This window comes from Eptatretus burgeri, chromosome 12 (assembly GCF_056783735.1).
Source record: "Eptatretus burgeri isolate ZD-2024b chromosome 12, Ebu_testis_v1, whole genome shotgun sequence".
Classification (NCBI taxonomy): domain Eukaryota; kingdom Metazoa; phylum Chordata; class Myxini; order Myxiniformes; family Myxinidae; genus Eptatretus; species Eptatretus burgeri.
In genome coordinates, this window is record NC_140972.1 from 95,557,955 (window position 1) to 95,573,780 (window position 15,826).

General features: G+C 44.9%; 1 protein-coding gene and 1 pseudogene across 8 annotated transcripts in view; one reads left to right on the top strand and one right to left on the bottom strand.

Annotated features, from left to right (window-relative positions):
* Positions 1–11,651, bottom strand: part of LOC147016183 (pyridine nucleotide-disulfide oxidoreductase domain-containing protein 2-like) — a 66,254-nt gene extending 54,603 nt beyond the window's left edge. For 2 of the 8 annotated variants that reach the window (XR_015050051.1, XR_015050052.1), the window contains exons 1-2: positions 9,336–11,131; positions 2,844–2,863 (exon numbers count right to left, since the gene is read on the bottom strand). Coding sequence is in view for 5 of the 8 variants with exons in the window: in XM_085848973.1 (XP_085705099.1) it covers positions 2,844–2,863; positions 9,336–9,486 (171 nt within the window). In the remaining 3 variants the exon portion in view is untranslated. Of the gene's footprint in view, positions 1–2,843; positions 2,864–9,335; positions 11,132–11,182 lie in introns of those variants that run through there. The other 6 variants (XM_085848974.1, XM_085848970.1, XM_085848971.1 and 3 more) reach the window with 5 other exon arrangements.
* Positions 11,652–12,809: 1,158 nt separating this feature from the next.
* Positions 12,810–14,969, top strand: LOC147016184 (uncharacterized; annotated as a pseudogene).
* Positions 14,970–15,826: the final 857 nt, after the last annotated feature.

Here is a 15,826-nt window from a genome sequence, read left to right on the forward strand (position 1 = left end):
CAACGTTTTTGAAAGAGGATTTAAAGTGGGTAATTAGCGAAATTTAATTTTAAAAATGTACCAAGCCACAGAACACAAAATGTCAATCTATACTTTACGCCTTCACAGGTAGAACAAACATGGCGAACACCTGATCGGATGAACCTCATTGTTTTTTAAAATATGTATTGATGTCGAAGTGAGAAGTGGATTACAAATGGTGATCCTTGCACATTTTCAGTGGATAAGAGACCTCCCGAATCACCCACCGCACGGCACGTGGGACCCAACAAAGGTGGAAATGGACATCAATAGTCGGGCAACTTAGCATAACAATTGTGCATTTTGTGAGGAAAGCACCAAATTTGGCACACTAGTAGCCTATCATATTATGAATAGATTTGGATATTGGGCCATCTCAAAATTTTTGATGGCAGTGGAAAATGGCTGCCACAGCCATCAGCGGCTGAATTTGAGGTGGCCCAATATCCAAGTCTGTTCATAATATGATAGGCTACTAGTGTGCCAAATTTGGTGCTTTCCTCACAAAATGCACAATTGTTATGCTATATTTAGCTAAGTTGCCAAACTACAAATCAATGTGAGATTGAAAAAAAACAACCAAGCAGCTTGGAGAGCGGTCGCCCGGTGGCTTAAGCATTCAAGCAAGCACTCCAACAAAACGGTCAATATGAAACAGCTCCCTTGGCACACAATTGGTAATCACCGACCCGTCATGTTAAACATACACCTCCTGGAGACGCCAAAAATGTCACATATGTCTAAATTGGACAAAGGAACACTTCTCTCGGAGTCAGAACTGCTTTTCAGTTCGATTCTGGAGTTTAAATTCTGTAATTCGTTTTAGTTTAAGAGATAACTCGTAGCAAACGCACATGTGGAAATGAAATAAAATAACAAACGCTGACGTCTCCAGGCGTTTATAAGCATTGCAATGTACCCAGCGATTCGTAGCTATGATGAATGGCAACTTCCCAGTCAATGTGAGGTTGAGCAGGTCAAAAAACATGGCGGCTTCAGACCCCAGCGAGGTTACCCAGGAAACGACTTAAGACCCCAGACAGCAAGGTGGCCGCATGAGGGAAATGCCTCAAACTCCTCCGAACCTCCGATCCTGCAGGCCGACGCATTGCGGATAACTCTGCGGCCTGGCGGGTTGTGAAGCAACCAAAAACATCTATCAGACGGCCAAATCTCCCAGTGTTCCTCTGTCCAACACCGTTTACCTGGGGGTGACGTGGCCCAACTAACCAAGGCTCGCACCCTCAGCACACACTCGGATTACTACCAAGCGGAACAGAGAGTGTAGCGCTGGCTATTTAATGGAGCAAAGCAGTTGGGGTAAAACTTCCCGGCTATTGCTATGTTTGACCAATATGGAAAAGACACGACAAGCAGGTTGGAAGAAAACATGTACAGGTTTATAAATAATGGGGAAACATGGGGGAGATTCATGTGGCACAAACATACGGTAAAGGTTTTATTCACAAAGAAAGACATAGCACATGGTATTTTCATGGTATTTATAAGGGTGCGACATGTATACAATGGGGGAACTTTGTATGGCATTTATTGCATACACAACAAATAGAATAGAGACACAGAGCAAAACTTGTCCCATTGACACTTATGAGCCCCTTCTACAATCTTACTTTAATATCTGCACACGAGATATGGCGCCAACCAAAATCACAACTGGAGAACTGTAGAGAGGAAGAAGAGTAGAACGAGCGCAGAGCAGAGCACGGGAACTTCCTACCTTACTCAGATACATGCAAACTCAGAATGTGTGCAATGTGCAGACTTGTGCAAGCTCGCACCACGTATGTGCTTCCCCATGGTGGCTCTTGCAGTCCAAACAGGTAGATGTGAGCACAGCCACAGTCAATGGACTCTTTGTAAAAAGAGCTTGATAGACCGAAATGCTTGGAAGATTGAACACTTGGAAGATAGCATGCTAAGAAAGGCTGCTTCAATGTCTCTTGCCACGGAGGTCAAGCTCGATCTGCTGTTGCACAGAGAACATACTCCCACCACGGAGGTCAAGCTTGATGTGTTGTTGCATGGAGAACGCCCTCCCACCACGGAGGTGAATCAAATCTGCTTCTACATCTTCTCGCTTTGGAGATCAAGCTCATTTGCTTCTACATCCTATCACTGCAGAGGTCAAGCTCATCTGCTTTTTATAACACTGCCAGAGGATGTGTTGTTTTCCGTAGCACCACAATTACGCACATGACATGCACATGATGTTAATAATCCTGCAGCTCTAATGTGTTGTTTTGCAAGTAACCAAAAGAACCAAGAGACCACTGCAGGGTTAATAATGACCTGCATTGTGTCCAAATGGGGTATTTTAGCAGGATTTGAGAGAAATAGTCTATTTATTTACAATCCCAATTTACAATCCTTTGTGTGAGTGAAACAGCAATTTCTGGTCCATTGTTTCAAACTAATAGGTGTTTCATGATATAGATTCGCAGGGGGATGGTGTTCAGAGGTGGAATGGAAAAGGAGGGAGGGATTTTAGATTGAGGAACGAGTGGATTCAGGTGACGCGATTTAGGTTTGGAAAGTGAACATGGCGAGAGACCTGAGATAGAGGGGCAGCTGGAGGCATAGTGGGATCCAAAGATAGATCGATAGATGGAGGATTAAAGAGAACCCAAACATTCTATCTAACGATGTATATCCCTCCCAAAGTCCCACGACAAAAAAGGTAGGAAATCGATCTCACGTAAACTAAATAAATACAATATCTGTCTGGGGGAAATCCTGTTATCGGAATGCATATGGAGGGTCTTTTCTAAAATCGCAACAATGTATTTGATGTACATACTCACAGCAACGAGTCCATTATGACCTGCACAAAAAAAAGAGAAAGAAAGAGAGAGAGGAGAGTTAAAGGAGTTAAACAACTTAGATTTTAAAATGAATCTATAAATCCAAGGCTTTTCCTATCAACTTGATAGTATCAAGGGGATGGTGAGGTGGTCTCCAATTGCAAGGTAAAGTGATTGGAATCTGTTACACTAAGTAAAAAGATATAACTTTGTTCATAACTAAACACACAAGGTACGACCTTATTACTCTTGTCAGAGGAGAGGGCAATGTGTGAGGGTCTGCATATTTATTAGTTATGAAATCGAAGATTCTCAAGTACATTGGTTGCTCTGATCTGCTATTACCTCTGCCACCAAAGGTGGAATGAGGTTATGCTCTCACTCCAGTCTGTTTGTGTGCAGGATATCTCAAAACGTTGTAGATGGAATCGGATGAAACTTGGTGGACACGTTGGGCATGGGACCTTGACGAATTGATTCGATTTTGGTGAAAATCCGGATCTGGATCCGAGAATTACATGATTTTTAAAGTGATTCTTCACCATTGAGAGATTGGGCGAACCCGATATATAGCAAGATATCTCAAAAAGTTGCGGACGGATTCGGACAAAACTTGGTGGACAGGTTGGGTGTGTGGCCAGGATGAATTGATTTGATTCTCGTGAAGATGCGAATCCGGATATGGATACGATAATTATTTAATTTATAAAGCGATTCTTCACCATTGAGAGATGGGGACAAAAACGATATATAGCATGATATCTCAAAAATGTATTGGGAACAATATGCTCTTTTGGATCAGACATCACGTGGCGGAGGTAAGCGCTCTACCGATTGTCCTTCTAGTTCTGTCTGTTGCTGTTTGTCTGTCAATCGCCCACAGGTCGTATTTTTACTCTGATCTTCATGAAATTTCACCACCTGGGAGAGGAAGTCACAAGCTGGAAGCCTTTTCTTTGAGGTCAATCGGTCAAGGTCACAAATCGTCAATTTTCATCTGATTGACTTGATATCTCTATGTATGAATGCGAAAAACAGGCAAACGGTAAACCCTCATTGTGGTGAAGCCATGGTTGACCCTTGTGAGTGTCAGTGTTGTTGTTGTGTCCACCTGATCCTACTTCGAGTCCAAGTTTGAGTCCATGTCCAGCATTCCTGAGTCCGAGTCGACATAAATCATTCACAAACAGTGATTTTCAGTTTGCTTGACCATCTTAAAATATTGCCTTAAGGGAGACAATCATGCTTCTTGTCGAGTTTTCATAAATATGTTTGAATTTCATTATCATACTGAAATGAGGTCACATGCGTGTTCGTGCGTGTCACCTCATTTCGATATGATAATTGAACAAAGTTTCGGTTTGAAATGAGCAATAAATGCAGTGTCTACCGATACAAAAATATTAACCACAATTTAAAACCACTGTCTTTTACACCACCTTATATAAAATATTTCATTACTCTTTTGTAGCTGAAACCGTTTAGTTTCGTAATATGTGAAGCCTGTGTTGGCTTAACGGTTAAGGTGGCTGGCTTAAGATCTTTGCTTTGAGTTTGAGCCCGTCTCTCGCCATTGAAATAACACCAGGTGGGTTGACTCAGACTGTCATCTTTCTGAGGTCGGAAAAATGAGTACCAGCTTACTGCGGTAACAAGCCATTCGAGTATCCTGCATCGGAGTGACGACCTTCCAGGATTGTACTCATCAGCCAACTGAAACTGCCTTGGCAGCCCCATGTGACTCACGGCGTGAAAGGAATGGATATTGTATAGTAACAGCAACGATTGCAGTATAACACATAATGGAGCTTCTAAAACAACTCTATGATGTAGTTTAAAAAGTAAAATGTAACCCTAACTCTTAAAATACCTTAAACATATGCAGCAACCCTCTGCTCCACCTGCTCCATTCCTCAAGCTCCATCTGCTTGTTCAGCTCCACCTTCCGCCCCATACCGTACACCAAGCCAAAAGCATCTCTTTTTCCCTCCCCCTTGCAGGGTGTTTTATAGTTGTTTAGCAAAGGAGGACCCTAAAGGCGGATCAGGATGAACAATAGGAGTTTCCAAACATCCCCAATGGTGCACAGACAGTTCCCCAAGTGTTGGCCTTGCCCACGCGACTCGCTGTGGAAATGGTCTCATTACCTTCGCGAACTTTGTTGCGAAGATTATGTTTTGATCGCTGTGTATTTATTTATTTATTTGTGATATGTGTGTTTGTTTGTTATTCGCATAACTCCAAAAGTATTGAACTGAATCGCAGCAAATTTGGTGGGATGATTGGTTATTATCCGAGGACCATTTGATTAGATTTTGGAAGCGATCGGGTCAAAGGTCAAGGTCAAGGTCAGGAAAAGGTCAAAATCGTCTTTTTACCATAGCGCGGTCAATTTGCATCCAATTTGCATGCAACTAATGCCAAAATGTTCAGAATTCAATGCCCCATCTTGTGATATATGACATGACATAATGACGTAATAATCCTTATTAGCGGTTGGGAGTCAAAGGTCAAGGGGGGGTCACGACATTGCAAAATGTGCGGTTTTAGTCATAACACGGTCAATTCTTATCCGATTTGCATGAAACCAACACCAAAATGTTGACTGTTCTGTTCCCCACACTTTAATACCAATTACAAAATTAAGAGTACAAAGGTCAAGGTCGAGGTCATGAAAAGGTCAAAATCGTCATTTTGCCATAGTGCGGTCGATTTTTATCCAATTTGCATGCAACCAATGCCAAAATGTTATGAATTCAATACCCAATCTTGTGATATACGATATGACACAATGACGTCATTACCTTTGCTCGCGGTTTGGGTCAAAGGTCAGGGGGGTCAACGACCTTTATTATCATAACGCGGTCAATTCTTATACAATTTGCATGTAAGTAGATTCAAAATGTTTAGAATTCAATTCCCTATCCTGTGATGTGTAATATTTGACAGTGCCTTTATTGGTGAGTTTAAAGCATGGGGGGGGGGTGTCACTGAACTTACAAAATGTGCATCCCTTAGTGGCACGTACGCACACTAAACAAACAATGTTCCTTTTTATAAACTAGGAGCCAGCTGACGTATTACTTTTGGATTGCGCAACCACAACCAGCTGATGTCAACCATTCTAAAAAAAGCACGATCACCTGATGTGTGCTTCAAATGTGTCATTCTTATGTGCCATGATGCTTTCGGCTGCTGGTGCAATTTGAAAATATTAAAAAATAAAAGATATGCATATTTTACAGTTGTAAGGATGCAGGTAATAAAAACGGATTAGCAGGCAAAAACATCATTCTCTCCATGCAAACCAATGGGACTTTGGCACCAGGAGAGGCGTATTTCACAACGTATAGTTTTATTTATCGATAGTACTTCATCCCCCTATCGTGCAACTAGCTAATGTCATACGCTCTACATCGAGTACACACAGCTGAATTAGTACTTTCAGATGTCATACTTTCTGAAAATGAATGTTTGTTTGTTCACAATAAATAACTTATTTAGAAAAACAGAAACTCGTGTGTGCTAAATGCCCCTAAAATGCCAGAGAATACTTTCTTATAATGTGTCATCAGATTGACTTGACACCGACACCCAAAAAGGTCAGGGAGTTCATACAGAAATTGTACAATGTACGCGAATCAGTGTCAAACAGCAGGAAATTTAATGTTTTTGAGCCATCATAACACATATGAGATGGCAGATGTGGTATGGGATTAAATACCCTCACAATCAACGGTTTCTGGGGGGCGGGGGGGGCAAAATGTATCATTGGCGAAGGTATGCGCTCTACTGAGTGCCCGTTCTAGTTCACTTCTGCGGCATACCACGTGACTTATCTCCAAGATTAACATGGGGCGAGGGTATCTGGTGGCACTCTGGCCACGAACTCCGGAGGTGAAGCTCCTTTATAACTGGACACCAAATGGGGGCCATTATTGAGCGGAGTGCTAGGGCTGTCCACCCAATGTCGAACGGTTTCCAGCGTACACTTGCGCTTAAGGCTACACACTAGAATATTCCAAGCAGAAGCATCCGCAGTGGTACATGGCGTCCGTTGCTCCTTGACATCTCCACAGAGCAGTGGTGGGCGTCTCTTGTGGTGACTGTGGTTGTGGGGTTCTTAGTGGTGGTGTAGCGGTGAGTTATGGAGTCGTGATTGAGATGTTGTAGCGGTTGTGGCAGTTAATGGCAAAGGTAAGCGAGCTTGGATTGATGTGGGGATTTTTATAAAGGTGTTGTAGTGGTTGTAGAAATGTTGTAGCGTTGTGGTCTAAGTCTGGAGAAGGTCTGAGATGAGCATTTGTTTGATAATGTCACGAAGTTTGAATGAGAAATGATGTGCATTTGCTAATGAAGGCTGCCCGTTGCTCTGCGTGAAGCGTGTTTAGTAAAGTAAAATAAAATAGATAGCGGATGAGAATAAAGACCTACCTAAAAGCCCTCACAATTCATTTTGTCCCATAAACCCAGTAGACATAAGGGAAGGACTATCTAAAACGAATACTACTTAAGTAACGGTCTCAGGCCCACGACATATTGTGTGCCATTGCCTGAGGGGTGGAGGGGCTTCGCAGAGCCTCAACAACATTATATGGAAATAAAATATTGATGAGAACCATCAGGTGAAATTCTTCCATGAAACAGGAGAGAGTACGCTTCTATATGGTGCCAAGAATTGGACATTAACAAGGACACCTGAGGGGCGACTTGATGGCTGCTATATAAGGCTGTTGAGGGCAGCATTGAATATAATCTCGAGAGAACATCAAACAAATGAAAAGCTATATGGCGGATTGCTCTTTGTTTCGAGCACAGGACTTCCAAAACAAACAAAAAAAAGATTTCCATTTGCCGGCCATTGTTGGAGAAGCAAGCAGGAAATTGTATTGCAACTTCTGCTCTGGGGACCCAAGCAAGGCGAGAGGTCCTGTGGCCGTCCTGTTCTCAACTACAAGGATCAGCTCGAGAGGAACGTAAGTCTGATGACAGACCAGCTGCCAATTATTGTGGAAGATCGTGAGGATTGGAAGAAACTCATGATAAATACCCGAGTTTGTTCGAACAATCAAAAAATGATGATGATGCTGAACAATCAATCACGTGAAACACATGATAGGTCGAATTTTCAAAATGACCAAATTGCCGTTTCCATGGAAACTATTGTTTCATTGGATTTTGTAAGTATCCTGCTGTGCACATCTTCCTTGTTTGTCTGGTTGGTTGTTTGTCCACACATAATGTGCCAAACAAAGGCCACAAAGAATGTCATGACTGACTAGTCAGTGAACAACTTGCAACAACACGTTTGCTTGTTTGTCATGAGGCCCAGAAGGTCAAACCTCAGTTCTTGGAAACCATGTGTGTCTCTCATTCGATTGAAGGTGAAAGATGCCATCTTGTGGTTGTGGTGGAAGCATCAAGCACCTGGGATGATTCAATTGGTGCTGAGGCTGTTTGAATGCGAGTTGGAATTTGCATTTATTTATCAACTCAGGGCTGATAGAATATCCTATGGAGGTATGCACACCCCATCTGAACTGTCTAGCCTGGGTTTGAGTGCCGACCTGGCGATACACTTCCATCCTGGTGTTTTATCATTCACCCAGAATTGGTGAGTTATCAGCTGCACCATGAACACATTACAAATTCTTGCCCACATCAGGTGCAGTCGAATGTCATACCTGACAAGCCGGTTCGTGAACAACTTGTGACAAAGTTCCCCCAAGAGAAGGTGGGAATTAATGGGGCCTTTAAAGAAGTAGTGGATTTAAAATGGAGGATGTTTACCCTCTCACGAGCATTTTATGGCGCAGGGGGATTCAGGGGTCTCTCCGTGCTCAGATATGTAAATACCATGATGTTGTGACATTCTGACAGACAGTACATCGATAATTTGTGCATCGATGCAGTCAAAGTGCAAGAAACCCAGGTGGATGAAACACCTTTGAGGTTCAGAGAAACCCAAGTGCCTGTTCGAGTGTTAAATCATCCATTGGCCTTGTTCTTGTCCAATCGCTATAAGATTTGCTTTCTCAACAAAAACAGATGTGCAGTGGTGAGACAGTGTGTGACAACATGGCATTTCAAGTGAACAGTGTACACTCAGTAAATGACTAACTTGTTAGTAATCAACACATTGCATGAACTGACCAGAAAATAAACTTAACTGGACCTTGATCAACAAAACATTCACTTTTCTTTGTCCCGACTTGCATTGGAGGAGACAACCTCCACATACGCAATTTGCACCATGTTGCAGTACATGACCATATGCGATGCACGTGAGCCATTCCACCGAGCACGGGACAGACGTGATCCGGTGCAAACATGGTGTGGCACATTTGATTAGCACATTGGAGATGGTAAAAACAGTGCTATGGGAACTTTTGCCAACACGTTTGAATTGCACAGCGCACTGTACGCGATTCGGTCCGACAAGGCACCCGTATGGATAACGGGGCCGACGTGATGCTGTTACCCAGCACTTACCCCCTCCGATTACTACGGCCTCGTATTCAGGTTGCAGTTTGGCTCCAGCCAAGGCTGTCACTGAACGGCTCTGATCCCACGCCTTCGCTCGAGCACACGCTCTCATTGTGACCCTCTGGGCCGTGAGGATCGTCCTGCAATGGCCACACATGTTCCTCACTGGAGGGAAACACAACAAGAACCACACTCGGATCGGTTAGAGTAATTTTAATCAATTCCTTTGGTCAGAAGTTTGCTGACAGCACCGACAGCAAGCATTGGGCGTGTTTGAGGCACACCCCTTTGGCCCTCAAACATCCTACAGGGCTTTAACGGACTCTGTCCTGTGTATCCGAGTACAACCTGCAGCACAATTAATGTTGCTCCGCACACCGATCTTGCAGAGTTGCACATTTTCTGGTTCAAAGCCATTGCAATAAGCCTCGACATGCCAGGCAGCAGTCCAAAGCACCTGGCAGGGAATGTCATAACAAAATACACCAGCAGTGCTGCATTTGCATGTCATGTGCTGTTCTGATGTTATTTTAGGCTCAACCTTTACCAGGAAAACTAATAAATGAACAGAATGATGGCAACAGAACCATGCCATATATTTATGAGGGACGTTTTGAGTCTGGAGACTTTCCGCAAGTCCTGTGAGGTCGGACGGACCAGTGCGCTACGAACTCGTCACAAGGACTGCCGAGCGGCTGTGTGTCCTCCCAGACCTTGATCTGCCGAACAATCTGACGGTCGATAATTTAACCCTGCGAAGGTGGGTCACCCTTTACTTGCGGGAGATGTTCAAATCAAAAGGACAGAGGCGGGTCGAGACGATTGTACAAAAGCTCAAAACCCCGGTGTGATCTGCTAAATATCTATGAACTCAGACAATGGACGTGGATATCGAGGTTCATGACACAATCAAGACAGGTTGCAATAAATAGAGTACACATCAATGAGGCATTCAAACTCCAAATTCACCAAAAAACACACAAATAATCAAATGAGAAGAATCCGGATACAGTTTTAACTTGATGCACATGAAGCTTGAACCAAAGACGAGCTGTGACCAGGCATTCCCAGGCACATCATCTGCACGCAAGGCATCACACTCGGTGAGCATGCATTGAGAGCGATTGAACATTGCAAGGCAGGAATCCATGAAGACCCTTGAAACATTTACCTGCAGCACATTTCTCAACTCCACACGGAAGGTAAAAACAAGAACATGGATCCAGGTTGTAACGGAATCACAAGCGATTGAATCATGGCCTCCCTGTACATGGACGACAGGGTGAGGGTTTGCATTTTCTGTGTCGTGGTTTGTATGGAATCTAGACGAGTGTGCGCGCACTCGTCTGGACCAATTTTAAGCACATGTTCGTGGGGGCTATGCAGGTGGAAGAGTCCCCAAAGGTACACATCCAATGCAGGGCAACAATGAGTGGCCGGACACAAAGCAGCCCACCCACTGTGCCCCACCAACTGGAGCATCAGTGAATCAAGGTGTACGGCACAGGTATGCTACAGGGCACAGGTTGAGTGCTGTCCAGACTCAGCAGGCACTTTCCAGTCATGATTTTACCCAAAACAGCATGACTAGCAGTAGCACTATATCTCACACCTCCATAGCCAGAGCACCAGCTGTCTATCCGCTCCATCTGCTCACGCAGTGCTCGCCTCGTCCCATCTCCATGAGAATACGAGCACTCTAAATCAATCAGTGAGACTTACCATTTGTTCATCTTAACACTGGCATTGTCTATTCAAACATTGCTGACATTTATTGCTGCAGACTGGTGCTGTATACCCGAGATGATCCCTTACATGGTCACCACATTATGCCTAGTATTCTCACTCGATACCTCTCCACCATTTAGATCCTTGCTCCGGAACCTGGGCGTTGGAGCACAAGCTTTGAGGATCATCCTCATTGGTGCCTTGAGGATGTATTGTGGGTCGCCGATTGCCCAGCCTTGCACGGGCACCCGAAGGGACCTTAAACAAGAATTCGATCAGCAGTCCTCAAATGTTTGTCCACATGCGACGGCCAATAATCATGACATGGATCCACTCCCAAGGGCTTGGACGGGCAGGAAGACAAAGACAGAGAAACGTGACTTCCAACACTGAAACAGCACAAAACAGACGACTCTGTGAATAAAACGATTCAATCCAAGCTTGTAAAAATAGTGCACAATCAATGATGCTGCACCCGCAGGCTTGTAATGGTAAACAATTATTGAGACATTTTGATTGCCCCCCTCGAGCCATCCTCCATACTTTGTGCTTCATGCTTACTCCCTTTCACTTCCCTTTACTTACACCTCCTCCTCCTCCAAACCTCCCCATCTTCTCCCCACTATTATCCTCCGATATCTTCCCTTTCCCCATTTTTTTTTATACTCTAAATTTGGAAAGACCCTCAACCTCCTTGTGTCCATAATAAATGGATGGTCTCACGAAGGTTTGACCTAACATCTTTTTCTACCACAAGAAGAAATAAAATCGTCAAAGCGAGGACAATATCAATACAGGTTATTCCGAGGGTGCAAGTCCAAGCTCTCTACTCCCACCTTGCCTCTATATTCTGCACAAGGAGTACACCAAGTCAGGTAACATAGGGATTTAATGGAATACTAGTCTTCATGAAGGCCAGTGTTGCTCTGTGTCAGCAGACAAGTCAAACAATTGATGCTATCAACCGGAAGCTGATAAGAGCATAGATATGATCATACATACAAGCAGAGTACCCACCCTTTGGGCGATGTTGTTCCAAGAATGCAGCACAATCTCCCGACGCATACCTATATTTGGGCGGTATATAGGCAACTGACAGCTCTTTATCGGCAAAAACACACACACATAACCAGGGTTTTGTGCATTAAGCAAAAAACACTTACTGCTTACAATTCAAAACACTTCACTGTACTTGATTAAAGCACAGTAAATGGTGAAGACTTGTAATACCCTCGCCCACCTCGAGGCGGTGCTAGATGAGACACATTTACAGAGAGAATTTGCATCACCCTCCTCCTCCCCTCCAAAACCACCAGCAAAGATAAAAACACCCCGATACATTTATTGGGGTCACGCTGATACTATGTAGCAAGTCTGGATGGAATCAGCCCAGAACTGTAGGAGGAGTAGCACAACAAACAAACAAACAAACAAACACATAAACACCAGTCCGTGAATTAGAGTAAGGAGAAACACACATTGGATATATATTGTTGCAGACATGCTTCCTAGGGGTTAATAAATTCTGAAGATATTGTAGTTATTCCCATATTGAGTGTTTAGAATAAGCATAAAGTAATTACATGTCATTTTCGATGAGCGTCGTTAATTTGTCGAGTTAGAAACATCTGAGCCAGCCCGTTGTGTGTCTAAAATTCCTCATTTTTGAGAGTCCTTATTTTAGTCCTCTGTTTTCTAAATGTGCCCTTTTTGCGCTGTACTAAACCATCTCCACCACCTTAGGTGGGAAAAATGGGTAGCCATGGAGGCCCAGGTGCAAAGGACCCACGACTCAAGGTGGGTAAGGTGAAGGCTGGACAGGACAGGAAGGCAGGAGACATCAGGACTAATGGCAAAAAACAGGACCAAATGGTAGCTGAACTGGCAGCCGTTCGCGGGGATCAGCGGAAAATGGCGAAAAATGTGGCATGTTCGCAGCGTGAGAGGGTGGCGGTGAGGCTAGATCGATAACGGGGATTCGGGCGACAGTACAGGTTGCCAGGGGATTAAGAAAAGAGTGGGCAACAGTGAGAACAAGGGTGCAGCACAATTAAGGGTGGAAAGTAAAATCAAACCACGGGAGACAAATGAAAATAAAAGTGGGTTGGAATGGGAGACAGAAGTAGCAGATAGGTTATGTGTAGAGTTGGAACGGGAAACGGAGCTAATCAAAATAAATTACGGATTTAATACAATGTGGGATTTTAACAGCCAGAGCCAGGAGGTTGAGAGGGGAGGTAGAACTGGCCCTGGTGGAGGAGGTTGAAGCACATGTGGGGGAGAAGATGTGCAGGGCTCACGTGGCTTTGGAGGTAATGGCGCAAGTATTCATGCCACTGGAGCCGGAAGGTCGGCTGATCGCAAGGTGGAGGCAACAACGATGGCCGCGACAAATAAGTAGGTGGAAGCACACATGAAACATGGTGCAAATGGGGAGATCAAGGTCTGGTCAGGAGCTCTCCATAGAGAGGTGTGTGAGCCTGTGTTCGGGTTCCGTGATGGAGCTGTCCGAATGGAGAAATTGAAAAAGGAAATGGAAATAGAAAGTAAACTTGAGGAATATACAAGAGGAAACGAAGGGAGAGACAACATCGAAGGGACAAAAGAAACAGGAAAAATTGCAAAACAAAATTGAGGCAATGAACACCAGGGTTTACAAAGTAAATGGAGACCTGGAATTGTATCACACCTGTGTGGATGCTCATATGCGGCAGCAGGTAGAAGAATGGGGGCAGTTGAGGAAGCAAGGGATGAATTTGGCTGAGGAGGTAAAGGGAGTAGAAGCTCGTTTCGATGAGCAGGATAAAATTGTTGGTGAAAAAGTTGGTAATGGGGTTGCAGATAAAGGGCTGTGGGAGCCACACTTGGCAGGTAGAGTCTGTGGGTTGGTAACAGAGTAGCTACAGGCCTGGGATGGAGCCCTGAAGAAGGAGGTTGCACAGGCCCAGAAGAATCTGTGAGAGGAGGTAAGTTGGTCCATTAAGTATCTGAGGAAATAGATGAAATCGACTCGAGGGACCCTCACCACAAGACACATTTGGGCACAGGAGGCTCCGAAAGGGAGCACGCAGCTGTGAGGATGTTTGATCCCTGGGCTGGATTCGGACTTGAGGTAATATGGAGAGCGAGCCTCGAGGAAGAAGATCCCCCTGGTAAGTCTTGACGGGTCAGGAAGCCTTGAAGCTTTCACAACACAATTTGAATGTGTTTCCTGGCTGAATGGGTGGAACGAGCGGGAGCGTACGGGGAATTTGGTGGCGACGTTGAGGGGGCCATCCGCAGATATGCTAGATGTGGTCCCAGAGGGGATGTTGACCAGCGCTCACATCCATGATGCCTTGAGCTGTCAGTTTGGGTTTGCAGCGAATTGCGATCTGGTGTGGGCCCAGCTCCAACATCGTAGATTAAAGCTGGTGAGATGATGCAGGAGCTGGCCCAAGACATCTATCAATCGGTGAGGAAAATGTATCAGGATCTATCAGTGGGGGCATGAAACAGACTGACCTCAGATAATTTTTTAGCTGCTCTTCCAGATCCAGAAGTCTGAGCTCCAGTGGAGCTGCAGGATCAGCCCACCATTCACCAGGCGGCTGAATGTATGGTGAGGCTGGCCTCATGGAGGTGGCAGAGTTTGGTTCCTGAGAGGCTGATGGTGAGGGTCCGGCAGGCGGAGGTTCAGCATCAGAAAGAGAGGCTGGATGAATCGGGCATTACCCGAATGCTTAAAGGGATTAGCCGGCAATGTTGGAAGCTGATTAGTGCCGTGATGACGTTGCTGCATCACTTCCACTTCTGGGTTTGTTCCATCGTCGCTGCATGGCAGACGCTTTGCCATGGTCTCCTGTTGAGGATGTGGCATGCAGAGCGGCTGTGCCCGAACAAACGCCTCACTTGACGAGCTGCTCCAGGCCACGTGGCCCGAGTCTCTCCAGGTTATATACCTGAGTCTCATGGAGGGAGTACACCGGTGCGGCGGTGGCCGAGGCCCAAGGGGAAGAGTGGCTGAACGGGTGTAGTTCATGCAGTAGCACTCAGAGTGAGCTCACCGTCGGGATGAACGAAGTGCTTCAGATGCTGGAGAGGGACGCACTTGGTCTCATGTTGATGTGTGGGGGCGCATGGTCCCGGGTTCTGGGCCGGTAGTTCCTGCTGCTCTGCATCTGCAGGTCTGTTCCTGCGGCCCATTTGCAGGGCCTGGGCGCACAGACCGCAGCAGTGCTCACTCTGTGCACCCCAGCCATTCTGTGCACTCTGTGCACGCCGTTTCTAGACACGGTGCAGGTGATGTCGTTGCTGATGCCAGCACTCTGTGTCTGAGTGAGCTTCGAGTAGTGGGGACTCCGAGCTTAAAAAAACCTTTTGTTGTAATTTAAAATCTCCCCATTTCTGCTTTCTGGCTAACTTGCATTTTCATTCTATACATTTATTTTAATGCATAATATACATATTCATGCAATGTTAAATTATTATTATTATTCTTTCTATATATGTATGTATTTGTAAGTTTAGTTTATTATTGCAAACTTGACAAATATTAGTCTCCTGATTGCCTTGTCCAGTGGTTGAAGTTCTCATTAAACCGAAATGATTGATTGATTGAACCGTCAAGTTTGATGAGGTAAGTAAGTGCGCTGCAGCAGTGGGGTCTACTAATCCCAGTGGGACACAGTTCGGTCATGGCCGTGCTGTACCAGAGGATGGGGCAGTGTTGTGTTTAAACGGGAGGGGGGGGGTCTTTGGTATGCAAAGGGTAGAGAGAATGTGTAGTA